Source organism: Colossoma macropomum, unplaced genomic scaffold, assembly GCF_904425465.1.
Source record: "Colossoma macropomum unplaced genomic scaffold, Colossoma_macropomum, whole genome shotgun sequence".
Classification (NCBI taxonomy): Eukaryota; Metazoa; Chordata; class Actinopteri; order Characiformes; family Serrasalmidae; genus Colossoma; species Colossoma macropomum.
The window spans coordinates 12,081,479-12,107,194 of record NW_023494800.1 but is presented as its reverse complement, the minus strand read 5'-3'; the positions used below and the strand labels follow the sequence as shown (position 1 = coordinate 12,107,194).

Below are 25,716 nucleotides of genomic sequence, written 5' to 3'. Positions count from 1 at the left end.
AGGATATTTTTAGTTGGTGTTTCTCAGTCAAGCAGTGACACTGAGCTGTTTAAAAACTCCAATACCACTGCTATTTCTGATCCAACACAAACTCTGTCACTAACATGTCAGTATCACTGCAGTGCTCAGAATGATCCACCTCCCAAATAAAACCTGCTCTGTGGGGAAGAGAGGCTAACAAAGTACACAGAGAAACAGATGGACGACTGTCTGTCATTGTATGGCTACAAAGTGCACCTATATGGCAAGTTGATCTGATAAAGAGAACAAGTGTAGACACAATGTAGTCGTACATAATAGAGTGGCCATAAAAACAATTTCTTACTGATAGAGAAGCCCACTGGAGAATCTAAACTATGCACAGCCACCATTAGAACATATTGTCAAATGTTAGAAATCAATAGCCACTCAAATCATTTCTGTAAATACATCCCTAAAACTCCTCTCAACCCACTCAAACCACATCCAGGTCTTTTTAATGATTCACAGATTTGTCAGTGTAGTTTAGAGCACAGTATGAATTGCTGTGAACCATAAAAATGAATAAATCTTCATCACGTAGCTCAAATATGCAGGCAGCCACTTCAGAGGTGTTGTGCTGAAATTTGACTGCTATCATGCAGACATGTGGACGCTACAGATTACAATCACAATTTCCATTTCCACCAAGAGAAAATGCAATTGCCAACGTGAAAGCGAATCTAAATGCTGGACATTTCAGGCAATTCAGAAATGTCGGCCAGATGCATTTTTTAGGGTGTGGTCACCCTAATCTAGCATCCATATAGCTGTGTGACATGCATGTAAAAGGGAGATAGATTCTGCAGGGGAGTCGGCATTTGGCACAACATCATTGTCTAAAATGGCCAACTGCTTTCAGCTACATGGTAAATTTTGCTAATTTTCATGGTTCATAGTGAGGCCTAAAACACACTAACAAATACCTGAATGTGGTTTGAGCAGGTTGAGAGAAGTTTTGTGGATGTATTTATGTAAGTTAATTGGGTGATGATTGATTTGTAGGGTTTGTTAGCAACATTAGCTTTGTAGCTCTGGTACTAAATCTTAGAATTAAAAATTGGACATTAAACACGACTGGGGAAATATCTGGGGAAAGCGGAAAAAATTGTGCAAATCAGATTTTTGACTAACCCATACCTTTAACTGAGAGATGCAGTGGAAATGGTAATGTGATAGTATAGTAATGCCTTCTCTGTCTAACACACACATCTTATTAATACATTATCAAAGTGCTCTTCTGCCCTTGGATGGGTGGATGGTGCTTTTAAAAACTTAACCAGCCATGCTCTGCTCTTCCTAGTGCCCATTCATGAGAGCTCCGAGGTCTGAACTGAAAGTGAACCCACACAGTCGTGCTGGGATAAATAAAATCTGCTTTAATGGCTCCTCTCACATTTGTCCCCACACTTCCGCCACCCCCTCCAAGCGAGCCATATTTCATTATCTTATAGTGCTGCTCAAAACTTGAATAAATGCCGAGGCACAGACAGTTTGGCCAGCTTCCATCCTGGAACGCTATATATCAGGAGTGTAGAAACGCAACAGGAAGAGGAAATCTCAAATATACACATCAGCAGGGTCTATCATATTTACAAACCAGACACATTCCCAGCCAGGCTTTCTGGGAACGTAGCCTTTAAGAAAAAAAATACATTTAAAAACAACTCAAAGCTAATCCTCAAACATGAGCAAACTTCTTTTCGTTCGGATTATTCATAGCAGACTTAAAGGAGGCGGTGATTAGAAAACGTTACACGTTGACTAATAACCCTTTCTGAGTACTAGATCAAACAATGAGCCGGAAACTAAAGTGCCAGCAGACTGGAGGCTCTAATGTGATGGAGATGATGGCGATGACCTCACTGGTGAGCTGGTGCAGGTGCAATGGAGCAGTAAATCACTTGCAGAGAAGCCTAGGCAGGAATGATCCTCATGGTTTATGTTCTTCTCGTTCTTGTGGACCTCGGAGACGTTATTACTAGACCTAGTCATTTTCCTTCTTCTCAGCCATAGAGTCATACCAGCTATAAAAACAGCATCCTAATCGTTAGTAGAAATACTGAACTATGCTGAAGGTATGAAAGCCTCTACTACACTGCAGAAAACAATACCTTGGGTACAAGGGAAAGCATTTTATATGTAGAAAATATATTGTCACTGTTTGCATCATCATATTAAATCGTAATGTTTTGCCAAATTGATAACTTTATTGGACAAGGCAAAAATGTTTTTAACATTGGATGTTAAAGGTATTTTACTTCAAGCAATTCTGAAGCATTTCTATTGGTCCAGTAATCATACAATGTGCACACACTGTAAAGGGCAGCTGCAGTGTTGGAAAAAATATATATTTCTCTTAGTAAGACGGTGTGAGCATTTTATTTTATTCAATCAGGGTGGTCATGTTGAGTGAAATTATTTTACTGCACTGGCAGACTGTTTTATTTACTTTACTATTTCTACTGCATTATTTCTTGAAACAAGTAAAAATATCTGCCAATTTTACATATAATATCACTTGATGAAAATACTTAAAATAAGTTAAAACTACAAAACTAGATTAAATACTTATAACAGTATTTCTTACAAAAATATCGTAATGATAAATATTACATATATTACCTATGTAGATCTATGTATATGTTACACTTAGTATAATACTTCACTTATCTTTACAGGTAGCACAAAATACAAGGCCAATTTCTCAGTGTGGTCCAGCTGGGAGGCTCATTTACCGTCAAGCTTCGGCCCTGTCACAGGCCTGAGTCACAAATTGCCACAGTGTCACTGCCGTGCCATTCCAGCAGCCGTTTCTCCATGTGCTGCTCATGACAGAACAGACACACAGATGCACAGCCCTGAGGGGCCATCAGCACTCTGAGACACAGGAAGACGAGGCACAGCATCCAGGCAGCCTGGAGAAGAGAGGTGACCTTCCAAAGTAGCAGAGCCAACAGAGCAATCAAGTTGTAGCTGGGGATATGTACACTGGCCGTCAAAAGTTTGGGGACACCCAGATAAGTTTTTCAATACAAATGAGCATGTTTCCTTAAATGGTTTGCAGCAGCTGAACATATTCAAGTCTGAGGTTTCTTTTTAAGAAAACAACACCACGAGGGTAAAGATTTCTGACAATATTGGTGACAGTGCCAAATTAGTGTGTTCAGTTAACCGAGGTGCCAGTATTCGAATCCTGAAATCACTATTTGAGCATTCGCTATGTTCCATCACAGGAAGAAGGAGAAAACATACAGATTTACAATTCAGTCAGAGATAATATTTATGTTATGATGGTATAGTAAGATAAGTATTAGTGATTCATTGCACTCTGCTACCATGATATATGAGTGTCTGAATGAAGGCTCATTGCCAAGAGCATACATTGTTAAAGGAGAATTCCACCAATGTTTCAATATTTCTGAATAATTCTGTCTTTGAGATGTAAACCGATTCAGTCAGAGTGGTGTGTTGTGAAATGGTTCGTTGTAGAGAAACTTATTGACTCTGATTTTTTTACAGTGGTGGTGATAGGAACCAAGGGGTCACCATGTCTACAGCACAAATACAGGCATTTTATTTACTATCCAGTTAATCTACACGTGTCTCTTGAGTTTTTAAATTTAATACTGGTGGTGGTAAAACAGCGTAAAAAATAAGTTCTTTGGGAACTATTTGCCTCATAACGCCCTGCATGTATCCCTCCACCATGAATGGATTAAAGTACAGGGATTAACAAGACGTTTTAGGACAAAACTTTATCACAAAACTATCGTAAAACATCGTACTGTATTTTAGGTATCAAGCTGAGTATTCATATCCATTTCATGTCATAACTTTCTGTGAAGGAGCTTGTAGAGGAGGACATATAGTTCCATTGACCACCACTGTGAACAATTCTGACTCGATAAAATTTCTCTAGAACAGAGCATTTCACACCAAACCACTCTGAATGACTTTGTTTACATCTCAATCATTTAGTAACGTGAAACATTAAAAACTGTTGGAGTTCCCCTTTAATTCTGTGCAACCAGTGGTTTCACCTAAAAAGTAAGGCTACAGCCCTGGATTAAATTCTGCCTAATTTCTTTTTTCAGGGCTGTCATTTTTTTATTCTACATAGTTATCCGATTATCTGTTCATTAACCCTTACAAGTATTTCAGCATCAACTTTAGTCGGAATACACAGCATAATGTCAACACGTTAACACATTTTATACCCTTGTTGCGATGTCAGCACTCAAGCCTTTCAGAGATTTAAACCACATTTGAGGCAAATGATTTGCAATTTGTGCTTTTTACAAGTTTGGAAAAGTCATTCTTTAGGTGAAACATATTCTTCATACCAAGGAAGACACCACTTTTGACGACCATGAAGCTGAGCATTGCAAAAATACCCAAAGTATCTTTTTAAGGTGAACAGAAAAACAGCTGGAAAAAGTTACTAACTTTCAAAGGCAGAAAACTTTTGATGGACAGTGTAAGCAGTGAGATCTAAACAGCTTTACACAGACTGCATATGCACAGAGTGCTATGACAAAACATATACTGACAAGCAAATGCAACTTGGAAATATGTACTTAGTGCACTTAAAGGCTATTGATCTTATTACCTCACCTCACAGTCTTCTCCAGAGTGGCCAGAGAACACATTTCATGCCATCTCATGTACAAGCCCTTCATATATGAAAAGGTAACACAATATTCATCTTGGCAACACTAGCCTAGACATTTCATTAGATAAGTGCTCTGCCTCCCAACATCTCCGAGAAGTAAATCTTAAATATAGCAGTTTGCATAAGCAGTTTTGTTCAGCCTAAGTAGCAGAGTAAGCAGCAGACAGTGATTGAAGCCCGTATAGTTTCCATTAGGCAACATGCCCACTGACTTTCGGCAGAACCCAGACATTCATCTCCATAATTAGCGTTGGGTTCACATGGCTCCTGGCTTATGTTATTATGGCAGGTCGGGCAAACATGAGTATCTTCCTGTACACAATATGAGGCCTATGCTGTAAGGCACACATTTCAGAGAGTCTTTCACATATTGCAACATCCACAAAATTATTCTTAATAAAATGAAATACAAATCCCATCCCCAGAAGGCATGCTTACTGTTCACTTACATACTGATGACAGGAATAAAAGTCAGCAACATATCACCTTTTTAAGCATTTTAAGTAACTATACACAATAAACAAGTACAATTTATTAGAAATTAGTGTGTTACATACAGATTGCCAAATGTTAGCAGATTATCCCTTCCCTAGCAACAATACCGGCTCCTACTTGGTTTCTTCAATGTGCATCGTTTCTTCAATCTTTGTGCTTCAAACTACAGTACCGTGCAAAAGTCAGAGACCACCTTTCATTTATTTCATTTTCAGTCAAAATGGCAATTAATAGCAGGTTAACTGTTCAGGAGATATTTCTGAGGAGATAAAAGTTAACCCACTTGCATAAGGAAATGAAAAGAAAAACAGTTTGGGACTCCAGTTATTGGACTCCTTGCAAGACCTGGTAGACCACAAAACTGTCCTCATGCGATCAGCAGTACTTAAAGCCCCTTTTTTAAAGAGAGGGAAAAAAAAAAACTCTTCACTCTTGCTTCAGGTCTGAACAAATCCACAGGTGTTTTTGTCCATCCTTCTACTCTGAGAAGACAGTTTAGTGCTATGGGTCTGAAAGGAAGTGTAGCTGTCAAGAAGCCCTTACTGAGAAAAAGACAAAGGAAAATTTTGCAAATTTGCAAATCAAACAAAGAAGCTGCTGGCATTCTCAGTACAATGGGCTGACCACCGCAAAATCCAGACCTCTAAATGTGTTTGGAATTACTTGGAAAACAGAAAATGCAACCAACCCCTAAGACCTTAGAGGTGTGAAAAAAAATGCCCAGCAGATTTCTCTGAAAACAAGTCTCCTGAAAAAAAAAGAATGGAAGCTGTGATAAAGACAAAGGGTAAAATACTGCAAACTTAATAGATTTAGTTGTTGAGATTCTTTGTCATTTTATGTTCAATTTATATTTTCTGCTTTTTTCCACTGATGAAAATTAAATAAATAAAGGTTAGTCTCTGACTTTTGCACAGTACTGTAAAGAAGAATCAACACATACATACAGCTCTGGATGAGTATTTGCAAGTAAGGTCATAGACTTCATTTTTTTAACTTGATGAAAAACAACTGCATAATTCTAGTGGAACACTTATTGTAACGGAGTGATTGTTTCAGAAATGCCACCAACCATGAAAGTGGAATTACTGCAGCGCATCATCTTCTCCAAACCCAGTCTTCAGTCAGTATAGTTAAGTCAGTGGTGTAAACACATTTAAACATGAACAATTTAGACAAAGTGTGGATGAGAAACAGAACATACCAAATACCCAATGCAGTGTATGCACATGTCAAACACAATAGGCATTACAGATAATATGATTAGACTGTTAGCATATTTGGACTCATTGATAGGAGTATGAGGGGAATCCCACCTCAACTTACTACAATGGTTAGTAGTATTAAGAATAGAATAGGTTAAGGCACTGTGGTTCACATACAGTACCTCCAACAAAAACTTGAACAATAAAAAACAAAAAACAAAAAAGTCATATTGCATTGATAAGCTTGCTTTTTCTGAGTATGTGTGTGGTTGCTATGTGTGTATGCACACAGTTGCACGAGGTAAGCACAGAGTCATTTTACGTCATTTCACATTAAACAAATACTTTGTTCCAGATAGTTTATGTTGAATATCCAGTGAGCTACTGCTCAGTCCAGATCAAACTGCTTTTCTGAAAGTGATGACAACAAATCTGTAGTCAGACTACAGGCCTTATGACCTGTTGTAGTTGAAATCTTAACATTTACAAAGTGACCCAAGCCGGTGCTCTCAGACTTTCGGTTTGTATCTGCGGATTCACCATTGGATTTGTATACTGGACCAGTTGAAACAAAACAAACAAACAAACAAAAAAACTAAATGTTCCAAAAAAGGCCTGGTTGTGTAAGCAGCTTCTGATGCTTATATATATATATATATATATATATATATATATACATAAGATTTGTCTCTAATACAAAAAGTGCTGAGCTACCTGCTCCTATGAAGTGCAGAGCAAAATAGCAGATTGTCTAACTCACTTCTACCTCCCCTAGATTGATCTTTCATCAGTGTTTCAAGATTAAGACATTTTGGCCAGCATCTGTAGATCTGATAGTTGCATAGTGAAGGTATAGGGTTCTGCTGAAATGTTCCTAAGAGTATCACCACAGTAAATCATTTGAATCCCCCACTTACATAATGTTTGGAGACTAGATGATGCAAGGTAAATGTTCCCAAATAGAATACAATCTTCCCCATGTCTAACTGCCAGTGCAGTTTTAACCAAACATCCCAATTAAGAAGAGGAGAGCAAGGGAGGCTAGAAAAACAGGACTGATTCTCAAGGCAGGACTCGGTGGGTAGAAAGCCAATTTGTGTTTTTAGGACAGCTGTGTTTTGGAATGTCAGAGTTGGTACATGGGGGCCCAGGGTCACTCAGACAGCGTCAAGTGAGAGGTCAAAAGTCAGGGCTGAGGGTCTACTGTCCACGCACCTTTCTGGCTCGTGTGGTGGGGGAGTCTTGAGGGCTTGGGGTGTAGAGCTGCTGGGGGGAGGATACAGGCCCCACATTTTCTGGGTTGAGAAGGAGACACTGTTTCTGAGCTCTCTCTGGCTCTTCATCCTGAAAATAAGAACATGTTACTACTTTCAGGGTTCCCCATGGCTTATATACAAGACAGCTGTTGCTCACAGAAGGTCACCCTAGAATCACTCGCTTCTGCTGACATTTTTAACATTAAAGTGAAGTGAATGATACAACTCCTAACTAACTAACATTACTAGCTAAAAAATGAAACACACACAGACACTCAAACTACTCCTCTGCAAATGGGGCATTAGCAGCTGAAAATATGTGATGTCAGCTACAGAAAGAATGCACTACACTACACTATACACTAAAATATCAGTGGATCAGTGGCACAACTTTATATTTTTTCAATAACTAAAACCACATCATCATCATAAAACTCTACAGACTCACTGAGGGGAAAAAAATATAAGTCTGTATTTTGATATCTGCAGACTGATTCCAATACAAAGAGTACTTGTGGGTGGAACTCACAGTATCAGCAGTGAGCTCCTCCTCTGTGTGTTTACAGCAGTGAGTCGGCAGCTCCATGTCTGACAGAGCACTCTCCACGAGCTCCTCCTCATAATCTGTGTGATAGTCTGACTCCTCTGAAAGAGAGAATGAGAAAGAGGGAGAGAGAAAGAGTGTGGACAGAGAGAGGAACAAAGTGAAAAGCGAAAAAGAGAGAAAGAGAGAAAGAGAAGAAGGGAAATGACAAAGAGAGACAGAGTGAAAAGGGAGAGACAGAATGAGACAGAAAAGGAGGCAGAGAGAGAGAGACAGAGAGTGTGAGAGACAGAAAGAGACAGAAAGAGAGAGCGAGACAGACATGGAACAAACAAGAGTGAGAACGAGACAGAGAGAGACAAAGAGCGAGAGAGGGGAAAACATAAACAAGAAGAGAGCCAAACCATTAGTCTAATGATGTTAGTATAATGATTTGGGTTTGTACACAAATCACATTTAACCAAATTACTTCCTCCACTCAGAGGAGATCAATTTGTCGAGCTTTTTAGTACCCTAGGGAAGACATGCCAAAATCCCTAAAAAAGCCTGCCAAAAACCCCAGGAGAGCTCGAATAAATATCCGGGTACTTGGATGCTCTCCTGCACCTTCTCTCAATCTTTTCTCTCTCACTCACCATCCACAAGAGCTTGTTTGACAGGTTCAATGCGGGAGACAATCTCTGCCAGATCAGTGAAGGAGGCGTTTGGACAAGTCACCATCTAAAAGACAAAAACACAGGAATCATGAGCCAACCTCTCACTCAGCCTCTGAAGCAGCTCAAACAGCTGCTGGCTCTGGAATAGTGTGGGCCTGGCAGTGGGCTTACATTGTTTCTGTGGGTGTTGTGGAACTCCTCCTGACGCCTGTCCTTCAGCATTTTCTCCACCACTCCACTCCTGATCCACACGTCAAACACAGTCTTACCATGCTGGTAACCCACCTCCTACCAACAGAGCAAGGATAATATCACTGAATAGCCTACACAGAATGAACTCAGCTTGCAAATGCAGCTACAAGGAGTGTACAACAACTTGATTTGGATATTTAGGAAACAATTCAATGCACAATGAAATCAGAAACCTTAATTAAGTTCCATTCACTTATTGGGTACCATTCAAGATTAGTGTGTATTTAAAACACACTGAAAACACAGTAACTGGAGGAACTTTTACACCATATTGAATGTAGGCAATGAAAACAGTGCGTGAGACATTTTTATGGATTTTTATGTTTAGAAATAGCCTAAGAATTTTGTTTGGGTCAAAAAATAAGTATACTTATTATAATCAATTATAACATCCAAAATGAACACAGTGAAATCAATTACAATGCATATTTACACCCTAGCTGCTGCACTAGGTAATACTGTAAGTCTTACATGTCAAAGTGGTGGGTTAAAGTAAGAAATAGAAAATGTGTGGGTGTGTGTGGCTGTAGGACTAAGATAATAATAAGGGTCAGATAGAAAGCCACTTACAGCAATCTCATCGAACTTGCCAAACTCCAGAGTGCGGTATCTGTTGATGGGGGGTCTGATGTATTCACAGTAATCACTGTTCTTAACGGACTCCAGCTGCCGCACACAGCACACGTAAGCCAGTCGAGTCTGAATCTCAGCCATGTTCAACACCTAAACACAAAATTTGTTCAATACAAGGCTTGCAAAGTCATTTAATTTTTTATTTTACACATGGCCAAAATCCAATTTCCTTTACTTTGACTTTCTCTGCCAGAGGGTTGAGACGTTTCCATAGCAGCCACCATCCGGACAGGGCATCTCCATAGTTAGTGAGATTGGTCTCGTCCTGGCTGCCCACATCAATGGCAATCACAACCTTAGCTCCCATAGACCGTGCCACATCCGCTAAAAGACAGAGAAAATCGATGAGTTACATAACACCAACGACAGACTACTGCAGAGGACATCTTTCATAGGTCCAAATTAAATAAAGACTCCTAACTCCTAAAATTCTAAAAAGTGAGTGACGCAGCAAAACATGAGGCAGAAATACATTTGTAATGTCTTAATACAATTAAACACAAAGTTTCCATTTGTATAGGGACATTTTGTTTCCCATTTGCAACAACAATGAATTCAAATACTGAGAGCTGCATAAGAATTACATATGCCTAATAATATGTTTAATAAAATGTTTTATGATTATGCATTGTAGTTGTAAAATTGTATGGCTGGCAGTAAAAGTTCAGACCAGGCAGGTTATTGATGTAGCCTCCATCCATGAGGAGATGTCCATCTTTGGGATCACAGAGAGGTGGAAGGTAACCAGACAGAGACATGCTGGCACGCACATACCTCCACAGAGAGCCTGAGGGAGACAGAGAGAGAAAAACAAGTTTGCTTACTGAACAGACATGAAACATGTACAGAAAAAAAAACAGCAGATGAGTGAAGAAGGTCAGCCAACCATCAGTGTGCACTCTCATGGCTGAAGCAGTGATGTCAGTGGTGATGTTAAAATAAGGGATCCACAGATCCTGCAGAGAAAGAAAACAAAAAGTGGTAAAACATTATTAACCATGTTTCTTTGCCCACCTGGGTGAGGCTAGCTTGTCTCCTACCTCAATTTGCTTATTCTGGAAGACAGTATTGATACTGGAATTGAAGGCTGCTCCAGAGAACATAGAGGTGGTGGGGTATGTCAAATCCAGAATCTTCTTAAACACTGATGTCATCTCCTTCAGAAGTTGAAAAGAGATGACAGTTAAAGTGGAAATTGCTGTTTATATAAGCAACACAGTCAAAACAGTGCTGGCTCAGTCAGCACTGGTTCATATCTGAATAATTTAAGACAGTGGTTTGCTATCCCGCTCCTAGTGTAGCACTACCCTGAGTAGTTTAGTATTCGCCTGCTCTGACACACCAAGTTCATCTAAGGAAAGGATTATTAATTAGTAGTTTCACAGAGCCAGACATGATCTCATAATGAGAGGGCAACTAGGACCAACATCTCATGAAGGCTGAGCTTAAAGTAGGGATGATGGTGTACTCATCAATACTGCCAAATTGACAACAAGCCTATCATCAGCCCATGGATTTTACGCAAGTTAGCAAGGCTAAAAATCCCCCCACCAAAGAAGTCCAATTAAACATGCAGAGGTGTGTTGCGTGTGTAGAGAACACATTACATGTGGTAAAAACAAACATTACTGTAAAATATACATTTAATGTAATTCTAGGTGACACTTTATTTTGAGTGGTCCTTTTAGATGAAACAAACACTCAACGGACTCTCAGTAACATGTCAAAAACATACGAGGGTTAGGATTAGGTTTTGGGTTGAGGTTAAGGTTAGGGTTAGTATTAGGGCCAGGGTTAGGGTTAGGTTTGGGGTAATGGAAGTGACATTAACAGTACATTTACTTAATGTAAGTAATGTATCAACAGTACATCTACAAGACTTTACAATGTATTCAAATGCTACACTACTGCTACTTCACTATGTTGTTGATGTGTTACTGATAATCTGCGAAGAGTTTATTAATCATCTACAAAGGACCTCCAAAATAAAGTGTTACCTAAAGTATTACCTTTTGCTTGTGTTATCAATTGAATGTTAAAAGAGCACAAACTAGAGGAATTTGGGAATGTACCTTTGTTGATGGCATAGATGTATTCTCCCCATAGATGTATTCTCATGACAAGATCAATAAATTAGCTGAAGAAGTTTATCATGGGTGCTAGAGGAGGAAAATCGCCAAAAGCGATTTAGCCTTTAGATATAATATATCCACAATTGTCACAGACACAAGGGGAGCGTTCACAAAGCAAGGTGGGAATTCAAATGGGATTCATGTCATTTGTTAAATGGAACTAAACAAATACAGCCTAAATCTGAAAGGACAACTTCAAATGATTTTTAAATGTCTTTCATATCTGACTTTGACATCTTCAGAGCAGAATCTGATTGGAAGCGGACGATAACAGATTTCAGACTATTCAATTCCAAAGTTAAAATCTCCTTTTACTCAAGGCATTGGGTAACAAGACAAGGTAGGGGTACTCCAGTGTGAAAGTAAGTACAGACTGACCACAGCCCACTCCCTGGCTCGGATCCTCATCCTGCTGTAGCTGCGGTCTTCAGCGTATAGGGCTCCCATCATGGCACCGATAGAGGTACCCCCCACCAGGTCCACAGGGATTCCTGCCTCAGTGAGCGCTCTGAGGATTCCCACCTGAGAACAACCCCTGAGACAGAAATGACAGGGAGTGCAGCGTGGAGGTAATAAAGAAGAGTACAGCGATTCTTAGTGCACATTATTTCATACTGCTTCACTATCCTCTGTCACCAAAGATGACTATCTTTTAACAACGTATTTTGAGGATACAAGACAGGATTCACATATTAAGTTTAGTGAAACAAACTGGCCAAATGATTCTTCATCATCAGTGCAGATAACACTGTCTCTGACCTTGACCCTGTCTTATAGATTTAGAACTAGTGTATTGATTCATCTTTAGAATGTACTTGTCCAAGCTTCAGAGCATGAGGAGAATAATGTTTACACTGTGCAAAGCAAAGGTTGTCTCACAGGGGAGAGGAGGAAGAGAATGGCAAACCAACCTTTAAGCACCTCCTGCACAACGCAAAGAGAGACAGGATAGACAAACAAAGAGATCATCAGAACTGTAAATTATGGAGAGAGATGCAGAACAAAATGGAGGGAAAGAGGGAGACAGAGAAAGACAGACAAGAAAAGAGGGGGGAGACAGAGAGCTAGAGAAGGTAAAGACCAAACTGAAACTGAACTGGAGATTTAAAAGAACATAGAACTTAAAAAAAGAGAAAGGAAATGCATGAACAGAAAAGAAAGAAAGACATCAAGGGCATTTGAGAAAAACTGTGCTCTTTTTTCTAAATACATTAGAAACATTTTAAAACCATTTTTGAGTCAACAAAAAGTGCCACGGATTCCAACTCCAAGTAACTACTCAATAGAGGTGTCGAAAATTGATAAAATATATTATTGTGATATTTTGAGTGAAGTAATGTGGAGGCACAAACATTGACATTTGATTAGATAAACAGTAACATACTATGTGCACTGGTAGGGTTATACCAAAACTCATCAGCGAGACTCCTAATGCTACATTGTAAATCGCTCTGAATAAGAGCCTCTGCTACATACACTACATGTCCAAAAGTTTGGACCTGTTCATCCCACATTTCTTTTAAAATCAATCATTTAGAGTTTGTTCCCCCTTTGCTGCAGTAACAGCCTCTACTCTTCTGGGAAGTCTTTACACTAGATGTTGGAATATTGCTGTGGTATGGTAATTTGATTCCATTCAGCCACAAGAGCATTAGTGAGAGGTCAGCTGCTGATGTTGGATGATTAGTTTTGGATCACTAATGCCATTCCAATTCATCCCCAGAGGTGTTTGATGGTGTTCAACCACTCCAGAGAATGCAAATCTATTTCTCCACAGCTCAGTGCTGGGGAGCTTTATATCCTTCTAGCTGACGCTCGGCTTTGGGCATGGTGACCCCATGTGCAGCTGCTCCAGAGCATCATGTTTTGTTGACAATGCTTTTTTAATGTCTGTGTCAGCACCTCAAAGTAGCTGAATTGACTAATTAGGAGGTGTGTCTGGATACTTTTGGACATAGAGTGTATGTAAATGTAGGGTCAACACTTTTTGCAATGTTTGCAATTTTTATACTTCACAATAATGTCATACAGGGGCTCTCCACTATTACCCTATCCCTTTTAATCAACAATACCTCTACTTATTCAGTTACTTGTCTTTCGTCTTTATAATTTGTATTTAAAATAGTGGATACCTGGCCCCTCCTCCTCCCAGCACCAAAGCAATGGCGTTGCCTGTCAGTACTCGTGCCAACCGGGAGAAGTCTGAGTGACGGTCTGCTTGCTTTTGGAACACCCGCTGGTACATCTCCCTCTATGAAGAAGGAACACGGAGCACTGTGACTGATGTGTAGTAATCTTCGGTGTGCTGTTAATAATTAAAACACTGAAGTAGAGCGCTGTCTTGACTTTTGGGATGCTGCATGAGGCATTTCATGAGTGATGCTCCTAATGTTTCTAATACTGCAAGGCTCTGGGAGACCAATTCCTGGCATAGAAATGCCTAAGTAGCCAAATACTCTTCCACCATTTCTAATAATGACTGACAGAGCTGAGAAAGTCAGGGAGGAATTTAAGCTAATCCTTCTGAAATGGGCAACCTGACATTAAGCAGCTGCAAATGTATGCTTGTGTGTGTGAGTGTGTGTGTTCAGGACCAGAAAAATGGACACAGACACCCATATACATAATTCAAATGGGACAAATGCATGACCCCAAATTCTCATACGGTATAAAAGTGAACATTTTTGTACGTGTTACCAGTTTGGGAAGGCTCCTCTTGGAGAAGACCCTGCGAGGGCAGGACAGGTGTAGGTGTCTAGGGACCCAGCTGCGCATGTTGAGCCACTCTGCCGTTCCTGTGGGTGGAGGACCGTCCTCACGGTGCAGCAACACCAGCTGCTTCTGAGCCCTCACAGCACTGCCCTCCAGCATCCGCTCCAGCTGGAATGAGAGACAGGAATATGTCAGGTGTTATATTGAGGGCTTCTGGATGACGGGGCTTTCATCATAAATCAGAGAGACTGCATTTAGAGTTGAGGCCAGGGCTGAGAAACTCCAGCACAGTCCCACACAGTCTGGTGATTTGCTCTAACACACCTACCTGGTAATTAACTGTTGAGTTTAATTGGGTGTGTTTGAGCAAATGAGCTGAGCAGCCCTAATCTCCTCTGTGCTGTTGAGGCTAAACTGAATTTAAAAAACATATACCAAAGCAACAAAGGGGATTGTGGCTAAAATAGGCCTATACATTTTGTGGCAGAAAGCAGAAGCCAGCCTCTTCCTGAAGGTTATTTAATGTCTGTGTCTAAATATTGATTTGCTCTCCAGGGCTGTCTGTACCTCCTTTCCGAGGACACCGGCTTTCCCTCTCCAAATCACTTCTCCATGGACATAATTACTTCCACAACGACAGGCCCATTTCACCACGTCTCAGATTCAACTCCCATATTCACACAGCACTGCTTTAGCCCTCAAGTCAGTTAAACCCAGCAGCAAACACACGATCAATGGGGGCTGCTGTTCCATGCACACCTCTAATCCCACTTCAAACAGACAGCTTGGGCTGCCAGCGCCTGGGTACCTGGAACAAACCCCACCACAGTAAGCAGCCCTTATGGAGGCCGTGTATATCTGCTTTGTAGACTGCAATGTTTTTATTTTACATGGCTTGTTTGCTTTAGTGTTTCAATTATAAACATCTGCTCATTTGGATTTATTAAAAGCAGTCTTTTAAAATTGACGAGGCACCAGAAAACTAACAAATGAGCTCAGATTTTAGTTAAAAATTGAGCCTGTTTTTTCTTTCGATAGAAAAGAAAGTAGAAAAATAAAATAGCTCAAACACCTGTCCTGGATAATGCTGGATTATAGTCACACAATCTATAAGGAACTCCTTCAATACTCAAAACAATGGATATCATAGCGCTTTATGCCTTATAACCTGTGACAGACTTCAAACTTATCACCTAAACACCATGGATTTGTTTTCATTTAAAAGGCTTTATTGCAACAGGAACCACCCAACTTTATAAATCTAGAGTCAAGAGGAACTTTGTTATCCCAACTATATGCAAGTGAATATGTATGCTATGACAAAGTTATTCTACATTTAGAACTGTTATGGACCAAATATGCTTGACTTCTTCTAAATGTACCATTTTCTTCAACAAATTCAGGTAGGGAGCTTCTTCCTGCAATGGTCCTTTAAAATGACATTTAGCTAGGTTCAAAAGGACATGTGATCACCTCTATGACAGTCTGGTTGAACTACTTCAGTATAAGAGTCAATTACACACATTTTTTAGTCTATTATTTTCCTAATAAATAATTGAATAAACACATGATATATATATATATCACATTATTCTACAATACCTTCTTCATGTAAATACATTTTCGGTGCAATAAAATACTTTATTATTTTGCACTTAAGGAGGCATTTAAGCTTTCTAAAGTCTTCAAAGATTTAAGTTTGAAAGCTTTAAAATCATAATAGGTTAAAAAATAGGAATACTTCAGAAGTATTGAACTCATTGAAAAATTTTGCCTATAAATTCTGTCAAATGTCATGCAGCACAACCAAAAACTTTCTATTCTGTCATGGTTTTGGGATGAATGGGCAGGGTATTTCAATGTCAATATTGCAACGCCAAGGAGAGCAGTCCTTTCACAAATACTAACAAAAGTTTTTAAGTCATTTTTAAAGTAATTTTAAGCCATTAGGTTCAGTTGTGCTGTGGAAAACCATGACTATGTGTTATTATTAAAACAATTCTTATTTATTTGGGAAAAAATAACTTTAAATTTGAGTGTTTATACACTTTTATTAAACTCTGCTTGCACTACCTGACATTCTCTGTATAATAAAATTGATAATTGTTTAAAAATTAATCATTGTAACACTATAAAATCTACAAAAAAATTATGAACACATTGATTAGATTCTTGCAGAATCAGAGTGATTATATGATGTACCTCGCCCACTGCTGGGTCCTGCTCCCCCAGTCCCACGATTATGATACAGTCAGCCTGGCGGATGCAGCGCTGTGTCCAGGGTGTGAGTGAGCTGTCGGTCTGGTACAGAACAATTCGGTGAATGTCCTCCTGCTGGCCCAGCCAACTTGACAACCTGTACTCATGCACACTGAGGGAGGAAGGGCTAGGTGAGTCTCAAACATTCACACTGCTGACTACTGGAATGACAGGTAAGGATGGCTCAGTGAATGCATGTTAAACCCTGATAGGGGCTTTGGTTTGAAAGATTTGCCTTTGGATTGACAGACAGATGTCTGATTAACAGATATAAATGGACCTTGTTAAGGCCGTGTTCTGATGACACCAAAGATAACTGCTGATTTATCTGAAAGAACTAAAGAGTGAAATTAGTCATGAGACACATTAAAACCACACCAGTACCAATATGACAAAGAAGGAGAAAGAAAAAGAGAGAGAAATTACTCAGAGTGCACGGTATCTCTGAGGAATCCCTGCTTGTGTTTTTCATTGTGTTATGCATTTACATATCACTCAACACAAATCCTTTCATCCTCTTAGTCAAATAACCGCTTCATTGTGTAAAGAGAAGTTTGGGAATTTGTTGTTTCAAGTCAGTCAGCAAGCAGCTCATTCTTTTACTAATTTACATTGCATAAGTAAACTTCATTGTGTTAAACAATCAAAACATGAGCACACATTTGCACATTTGAAGTATCACACTGGTGACACACCTGTCTAGTGCTGCAGATCCCAAACGCTGTTTGATGATGTCACTGGTCAAGAGGAGAGTGGGACCTGGAGGAACAATTTTAATTGTAAAGCAAAGCAACAACTTTAAAGTAATTTCATTTATTCATATGCTGCACTCTGTGAACAGCTTATGCCACGGCTTTCCGGAACATGTTATAATTCAGTTAAGGCCACGGAAATCCTCCTGGAAAAGTCTCACAGCGCATAAATGAAATGTGACAATCAATGATCCGCTGAATCACTAATGCCTTATCTGGTCATGATCAACTCAGTGACCCTGTCCAGCTGAATGTAATTGAAGAGGTCTGCTGTTACCGATGGCAATCAGAGCATGTTGCAGCTCCAGCGTGAACGCAGTCAGAGGGACCTCCTCAGACACGGGCAGTACAGCCACAGTGGACAGGTTAGAGGCAGGATTCCCAGCATCCCACTTACTGCCTGGGGTGTGGAAAGCCAGACTGCGTGCTGAAAAAGCAGAATCAGTATGATTTAATCAGCCACTGGAATTCACTGATCATGATTTTTTTACGGTCGATTTCACTTTCTTTACAGCCAAATTTTATTAGACTTTTTTTCAAAAACATGGAGCTCATTCTGTGCAGGCTAAATGATAAACCACAGTCGCACACTTCTAGTACTTTTTGCTATCCCAAGTCAAAATACAAATAATATTATTTGCTCTTTAATGGGCCAAACTAGGGTTTTAAATCCTTGAAAGAAAATCAATGGTCTATTTAAATAGCTTGAATGGAACAAATAGCCGCATCGAAAGAGGCAACAGGCTATTTAGCAAAATGATTCAGGCATAATTATGCTGTGATGTTTTGGTTTAGGTGTAGAATCAGCATTTAAATACAGCACAAGTGCACTTACTAGGCTCACATCATAACATAAAATTGTGACAGAGATCAGCAAAAAGTTAAAATTATAAACTGGCTAATTGCAGACTGCATGTTTGGAGCAAAATGTAATTAAAAAAACAACATTCTTAAACATTTTAGAGCTATAGAGCGTTAAATATTTTCTCAGTAAGGCAATTTGCCAAATATTAAGCCTGGTTCTTCACAAAATTACATCAGCAATTTTAATCAACTGTTGAATTAGGCTTAATTTGTGCCCAGGAAATTGCTCTTTAGAGCAATGAAACACAGCTTCAGTATATCACTACACTCGATATATTAACTCTATATACAGAATCAGCACAGACACACACAAGTACACACCTGTTAGAGGTCCATTAACCTGCTGAAGGATCTTCTGTCCAAGCAGATGAATAAGCCGTGTGACCACCTAAAGACACCAAAGAGGGAGAGGGAGGGAAAAAAACAGTGAAAATGAAAGTATCAGAGGTGTAAAATGAGCCCATATCCCAAAAGATGTGTGTAGTGGATCAGTCACCTGAGGGAATTTCCTCTTGATGGAGCTGAGCGCTCCTTCTGGCAGCTTGGCAAGCTCAGAGTCTCTTACAGCATGCACCGTAGTGGCTCTGTTCTGATGGGTTAGAGCCTCCACCTGTTCAAACACACATATATAAATACATTATGAACACAATGAGTTATGCATTTGTAATGTGCCACTGTAAACATTGTTTTAGCTGCAGTGAAAGCACTAAAATGTTTTACTTTAGATTAAATTAGAGCTCTGCAAAGTCTCTAATCATAAAAGTCCAATACTGAAAGTGAACTTTTGAATCCAAATTAAAAACCATAACTGCAGGAGTTAAGTTATATATTTAGATCAAAAACTGGATGATTGTTGAAGCCAGAAATGCTAAATAACTACAGTATCAACAAATGTACTGTTGCTGTATATATTATTTCTATGGAGATGAGTATTATTTTTATTCTGATGTTTGACTGAAATCATCCTTCAGTCAAATGTTTCAAAACAAATGATGTGAGCTCAATCTGCAGATTCCACATAAAAATCTGCCTTGGGTTTAAATAGCTTACAATAGTGTGAAAACTGATGCTGAAACTACATACATGACTAACTATTAAAGTTGAATTAATATTAAAACTTAGCTCATTGTTTATTTACTCTGTTATTCATTTTCTACCCTGACTTTAAAATAACATAGTTTGCTTTTTTTAGCAAAGTGGGACACACATGAACGGAAACAGTGCAGCACCACTGAAAATGTTTACAAGATTCCCCAAATAGATCTCAGAGCTGAAAACAGCATCATTAGGACCCTGACCTTTATAAAGATGGCCATGACGTAGAAAGTACAGTAACTAAATTTGGAACTGCACATTAGGAGGCCTATGACACTGTGTCCCCAGACAAAGCATTTACGCCAATCTTCGCAGTGTGTAACCATGGCATCAGCATGGACAGGTATTCTTAGCAGCATCGACATCACCACGGAGACGCATGAGACACTAACCAATCAGAATACAGAGGGTATGAATAGCCATCCGGGGGAATCACCGGGAGAGAAGGTGTTACCTAAGACCTCTGGTTCCTTTCCCAAGGCCACAGACCCATTAACACCTGATAAATACAGCCAAGCTAATGAAAACTCATGCAAAGAAACAGGCCTGCTACTTTTAAACATCCCACAAATCTGAAAGTGGGACATTCATGTTCATTCTAGTGTTGTGTTGTAATCTCAACTTTTCATTTTTTTTCCCCCCACTGAATAAAGTTCAATCCTTTTAAGCCTAAACTAATGTGAAGAGGGGCAAAGCAGACAAGTACACAAGAACATATGTACAAAACAATCTGTTACAAATGTAATATGAATGATGACTTTTAAATAAATCTATATTTTAATCAATCGATGTGAACGAATGTCACTATTGCACAACTAAAAAAGCCAGCACATCACTTTGCCCTCTAAGCTTGACCTGGCAGGATAAGCACGGTCATCTATAGATAAACAGCTGTGTTATAAAAGAAGCCACAGCAAATTACAATGTCTTAACCCAAGAGCATTTACCACCACTTCTGTAATTCTTTTCCAATAAAATAGAAAAGATGATGGATGTATATGTTCCTTAATTTGTGAAATGTCCTATTGCTATGCTTTAATTGCTACTTTCTCCGATTACGTTAATAGGCAGGCTTGAGATGTGATAGAATATGTATTCAGAATATAGAAATGAAGTATCTGTAGTCAGCTCTTGTTACATCTTGGAATTGCAGTACTCAGGAAACTTTCTTTTTTACATTACAGAAGAAATACTTACCCACTCAATTATAAAACACTATCTTCAAAACAACATCAATACTTGTTTATTAGTTGTTTTAAAATCACAGCACAGTGTGCAGAAAATACACTCGTTAGGCGGCATAAAGAAATACTTAACAAATAGCTTGCTTAGAAACACTGAAGCTCCTGCTAAAGCACATGTAGACTGATAAATCATTGTGATGAGCCAGTTATATATCTCAGTGATGAATGAACAGTCACCTCAGAAGTGGATGTGTTCACGTGTAATAAGATTCAGTGATAAGCATCAGTGTTGTACTGGACTTGGGCATGCATTTCGTGGGATGTTGTTAAAGCTATTAAAGCAACTCTGGTTAATTATGATCATTTTTAGTTATTTTAAGAGCTAACAGATCTTTACCATTATGGAACTTAACAGATATTAATGCATTTAAATCCAGTGACTTACAACACCAAGAGACAACAAAAGAGTTTACAAAAAAGTAAACAAAAACAGAATGCAATGATGTGCGAATCATTTAAACCCTCTATTTGACTGCAAGTAGTACAGAGATAACATACTAGATATTAAAACTGAGATATTTTACTGTTTTTTGAAAAAAAACACTACCACTGCCATTTTCGATTTGATGGCAGTAACACTTTTTCAAAAATGTTCGGACAGGGAAACAAAAGACTGGTTAAGTTGTTTAATGCTAAAAATACACCTTGTGGAACATCTCACAACTAATTAGCTTAATTGGCAACAGGTCAGTAACATGACTGGGTATAAAAGAGCATCCCAGAGAGGCTGAGTCTTTCAGAAGTGAAGATGAGGATGGGTTCACCACTCTGCATGGGCAAATAGTGCCACAATTCAAGAATGTTTCTCAAATGTAAAAGAGTAAAGAATTTGGGGATTTCATCATCTACAGTACATAACATCATTAAAAGATTCAGAGACTCCAGAGAAATCTCTGTATACAAGGGACAAGGCTGAAACCCAATATTGGCTGGCTATGATCTTTGGGCCCTCACGTGGCACTGCATTAAAAACAGACAATGATTCTGTGGTGGAAATCACTGCATGACTCAGGAACATTTACAATAACCACTGGCTGTGAACACAGTTCAACACTGCATCCACAAATGCAAGTTAAAACTCTACCATGCAAAGAAAATTCTATATATAAACAGGATCCAGAAACGCCGCCACCTCCTTTGGGCCTGAGCTCATTTAAAATGGATTGAGGCGAAGTGGAAAAGTGTCCTGTAATCTGACAAATCAAAATTTGATCTTTTTTTGCCCTTCAGGCTGAAAAGGTGAGGAACCATCCGGCTTGTTATAGCGTACAGTTCAAAAGCCAGCATCCGTGATAGTATGGGGGGGTTCAGTGCACATGGCAAGGATGACTTGCACATCTGTGAAGGCAACATTTAATGCTGAACAAAATATACAGGTTTTGGGGCAACGTATGCTGCAATCCAGAATACATTTTTGTCAGGAACGGCCTTGCTTATTTCAGCAAGACAATGCCAAAGCACATTCTGCATGTATTACAACAGCATAGCTCGGTAGTAAAAGAGTCCGGGTGCTAAACTGCAGACCTGTCACTCATTGAAAACGTTTGACGCATTATGAAATGTAAAATATGACAAAAGGAGACCCTGAACTGTTGAGCAGCTGAAATCCTATATCAAGCAAGAATGGGAAAGAATTTCACTTTTAAAACTACTGCTGTTGTTCTCCTCAGTTCCCAAACACTTACAGAGTGTTAAAAGAAGAGGTGATGCAAGAGAGTGGTAAATACACCCCTGTCCCAACTTTTTTTGAGGCATGTTGATAGCATATTTTATATATATATATATATATATATATATAAAATATGCTATCAATATATATATATATATATATATATATATATATATATATATATATATATATATATATATATACACATAGGGTTTAAATGATCTCCATGTGTGCATTCTGTTTTTATTTACATTTTGCACAGTGTCCCAAATGTTTTGAAAATGGGTTTATATTAACAGACTTAAGTGAGTGATATATGTACAAAAATTAGGCTAGGCTATATATAAAATATGCTATCAATATATATATATATATATATATATATATATATATATATATATATATATATATATATATATATATATATACACACATAGGGTTTAAATGATCTCCATGTGTGCATTCTGTTTTTATTTACATTTTGCACAGTGTCCCAAATGTTTTGAAAATGGGTTTATATTAACAGACTTAAGTGAGTGATATATGTACAAAAATTAGGCTACCAGTGGCAGAAGGAGGGTGCTGAAACTAAATCAGTGAAAAGAGGGCAGAATGAAAGGTGGTAGAATAAATTAAGTAGAAGTGCACCTTTCAAGAACTATTAATTCAGTTTAATGCGATTAAATGTTTTGTTGCGCTAAACACGATTTTACTGTACTGGTAATGGACTACTGCAAATGCACTTCCTACAGTTTTAATACATTTACATTTAGAAGGCTTACCACTCCGATGAGGTCTCCTCTTCCGTACTCTCCAGTCAGCTCCTTTTTCCCATCGTCCTTTAGAATGACTGAACGCAAGCGTCCACTCAGAACTATGAATGTACTGTCCGATTTATCGCCCTGCCTGAGAGAAGAAAGAAATCTTACTTTACCTACACAGTCCAATTTATACTTATGCTGAACAGAATGTCTTTGGTCTGAGTAATTTTTTGGGTTATTGTTTATGACAAAAGGCCAGGAGGGAAGAAAAGCAGCAGAGTGGAAAAAAAATGAAGAGAGTTGATGTTGTACCTATAGACTGCTCGACCAGCTTCCACAGCCATCCAGTCAAGAGCAAAGTCAATCTGCCTGACAAAAGGGGACATCCTGCGCACTACGGTGTGAGCTATATTCAGCACGACTGTGGGCTCTGCACGCATGATCCTGATACACACACAAATGACATCACGTTAATGACCTATTCTGCATCTGTGTTTACTACGCACATGCATCAGCTTTAATGAAGCAGTAAATGCTAAACTGTTATATAAAAAAGAAAAAAACAGAAAATCTTGTAATCTTGGTTAAAAATATCTTAAAGCAGTTACTTTTGGAGAAATGAATGTAAAACTTTTTATAGTATCATCAACTCTGAAAGTCAGCCATTATTCATATTTCGTATTGTTTTGGTCTGTGAAACATTGCTAATTTTAGCTGCTTAATTACATCTCATCTTTCTGCATCTCTTCTATACTTTTATTTTTCTTTATTTTAAGGAACCTTACCCAGAACACCCTACATTCATATGCATGACTATATAGAGGAGGCACATCCCACTTAAGGATCTGCCTGTCTACAGCAAATGTAATGTTAATCCTGAAACTTTGTAATCTAAAACACGACATAAAAAGATAATAGAAAAAAATAAAACTTTTTATAACATGCTCGGGACTATTTCACTATTCTGTACTCCTCTGAATGTTGTGAGTAAGGTATTTTAATACATTAAACGTGTTTTTGTACAGGACCATTATGAATTTTAAGCTAGATGTTTTAAGCCATGCGGAAGCCTATAGGAGGTAATTTATGTAATGTATCTTATGTCAGAAGCACACAGTTCACAAAACAACAACAACAAGAACAACGACGACAACAACAAATGGTAAATTCATTTTTGAAAACACTGACAACAGGAAAAAATGTTGGTCTAGTCTTGTAAGCCACCTGTCTGGTAAAGGGCCAGTAGTGTTTGTATAGGGGAGGATGTTTGTATGTGGCACATACTCATAGAAGTGGGTTTTGGAGATGGAGAGGAAAGTGCAGTCACGGTGAGCACGCACACTAAAGATGAGCGGCTCTCCCGTGAGCACGGCCAGCTGGCCCACCAGCTCTCCTGGATGAGTCACAAATAAACATGTCTCCTCCTCACGGTCAATCATTCGCTGATACACATGCAGCAATCCAGTAATCACAAACTGCACACTCACTTCCTGCAGGACATGAACACACACACACAAATAAAAAAACATGCCACTACAAATTCATACACACCACTCTAACATACTTTGCCTATTAAGGCAAGAAAATTTAACAAAAGACCTTCAAAGTAACCTCTAGTCTCACTGATCAAACTTCTTAGACTGGACAGCTCCTGTACCTGGTCTCCTTGACGTGCCACCACTGAGCCAGCCTTCACCTGGTGTAGAGTTACTCTGCCCTCCAGCAGACTGGGGTCCTGAACCACATGCACAGTTATTTCAGGTCAAAAAAAAGTCATATGCACAAATAAACTTGCTAATTTATATTTCAAATCACACTCGCTTGTTTATGAGAACAACACACACAAAAACAACTCCTTAGAAATATCCATAACACAGCCTGACCTCTACATGGTCTTTAGTGTTGCATACTAAGCCAGAATTACTAACTATTGGCATTCTTATTATTCTATTATTTTCTTTTAATTTGTTGTAAGTCACTTGACCTGAAAAAAGTATCCTATGCATTTTTTCACCCAATAAACAAGGTTGGAATGATTGAGGCCCTAAATCCTTTGCAAAAGGTCAAACAAACTCACCTGCAGTTGGATAATCCCCAGAAGGTCTTTTTTGGCTGCCTGGAAGATGGCGCCCACTTTACTCGGGTGGACATCAGAGCGCCCCCCGCTGTCTGTGTAATGAAATACCGCAGACGGCGTGTGCTGCATGGTCACAGTCTTCTTCAGAATAGACTGAAAGAGAATGAAAAAAGAGAAAAAAGCAGCAAAAACTGCATAATTTTTCTTTTGCGTAAAGCAGAAAGATTGTGTGTATCAGTAGAAAAAGGCAGCAGCAGTACCTTGTATAGAACAGGGCTGGATGGTGGTTCCTCCATGGTCACTCTGGCTCGCTCATATGCCATGCTCAGGTCATTTCCTGCCATTCCTGCAGAGCCAAACGCTCAGAATGAGCAGACACTCAGAATAATCCTTTTTGAGTACCAAACTACAAAGCTT

General features: G+C 38.9%; 1 protein-coding gene across 2 annotated transcripts in view; it reads right to left on the bottom strand.

The window, feature by feature from the left end:
• Positions 1-5,164: 5,164 nt before the first annotated feature.
• Positions 5,165-25,716, bottom strand: part of pnpla7a (patatin-like phospholipase domain containing 7a) — a 29,622-nt gene continuing 9,070 nt past the window's right edge. The window contains exons 14-36 of one of the 2 annotated variants that reach the window (XM_036587845.1): positions 25,560-25,645; positions 25,300-25,452; positions 24,880-24,957; positions 24,507-24,712; positions 23,535-23,666; positions 23,244-23,367; positions 18,950-19,063; positions 18,775-18,841; positions 17,867-18,016; positions 17,533-17,596; positions 16,781-16,949; positions 14,564-14,746; positions 13,999-14,117; positions 12,245-12,401; positions 10,775-10,891; positions 10,621-10,690; positions 10,405-10,521; positions 9,910-10,058; positions 9,672-9,824; positions 9,021-9,137; positions 8,829-8,913; positions 8,179-8,294; positions 5,165-7,737 (exon numbers count right to left, since the gene is read on the bottom strand). In XM_036587845.1, coding sequence (XP_036443738.1) covers positions 7,594-7,737; positions 8,179-8,294; positions 8,829-8,913; positions 9,021-9,137; positions 9,672-9,824; positions 9,910-10,058; positions 10,405-10,521; positions 10,621-10,690; positions 10,775-10,891; positions 12,245-12,401; positions 13,999-14,117; positions 14,564-14,746; positions 16,781-16,949; positions 17,533-17,596; positions 17,867-18,016; positions 18,775-18,841; positions 18,950-19,063; positions 23,244-23,367; positions 23,535-23,666; positions 24,507-24,712; positions 24,880-24,957; positions 25,300-25,452; positions 25,560-25,645 — 2,870 coding nt within the window. In that variant the 3' untranslated portion in view covers positions 5,165-7,593. Of the gene's footprint in view, positions 7,738-8,178; positions 8,295-8,828; positions 8,914-9,020; positions 9,138-9,671; positions 9,825-9,909; positions 10,059-10,404; positions 10,691-10,774; positions 10,892-12,244; positions 12,402-13,998; positions 14,118-14,563; positions 14,747-16,780; positions 16,950-17,532; positions 17,597-17,866; positions 18,017-18,774; positions 18,842-18,949; positions 19,064-23,243; positions 23,368-23,534; positions 23,667-24,506; positions 24,713-24,879; positions 24,958-25,299; positions 25,453-25,559; positions 25,646-25,716 lie in introns of both variants that reach the window. The other variant, XM_036587844.1, reaches the window with a different exon arrangement.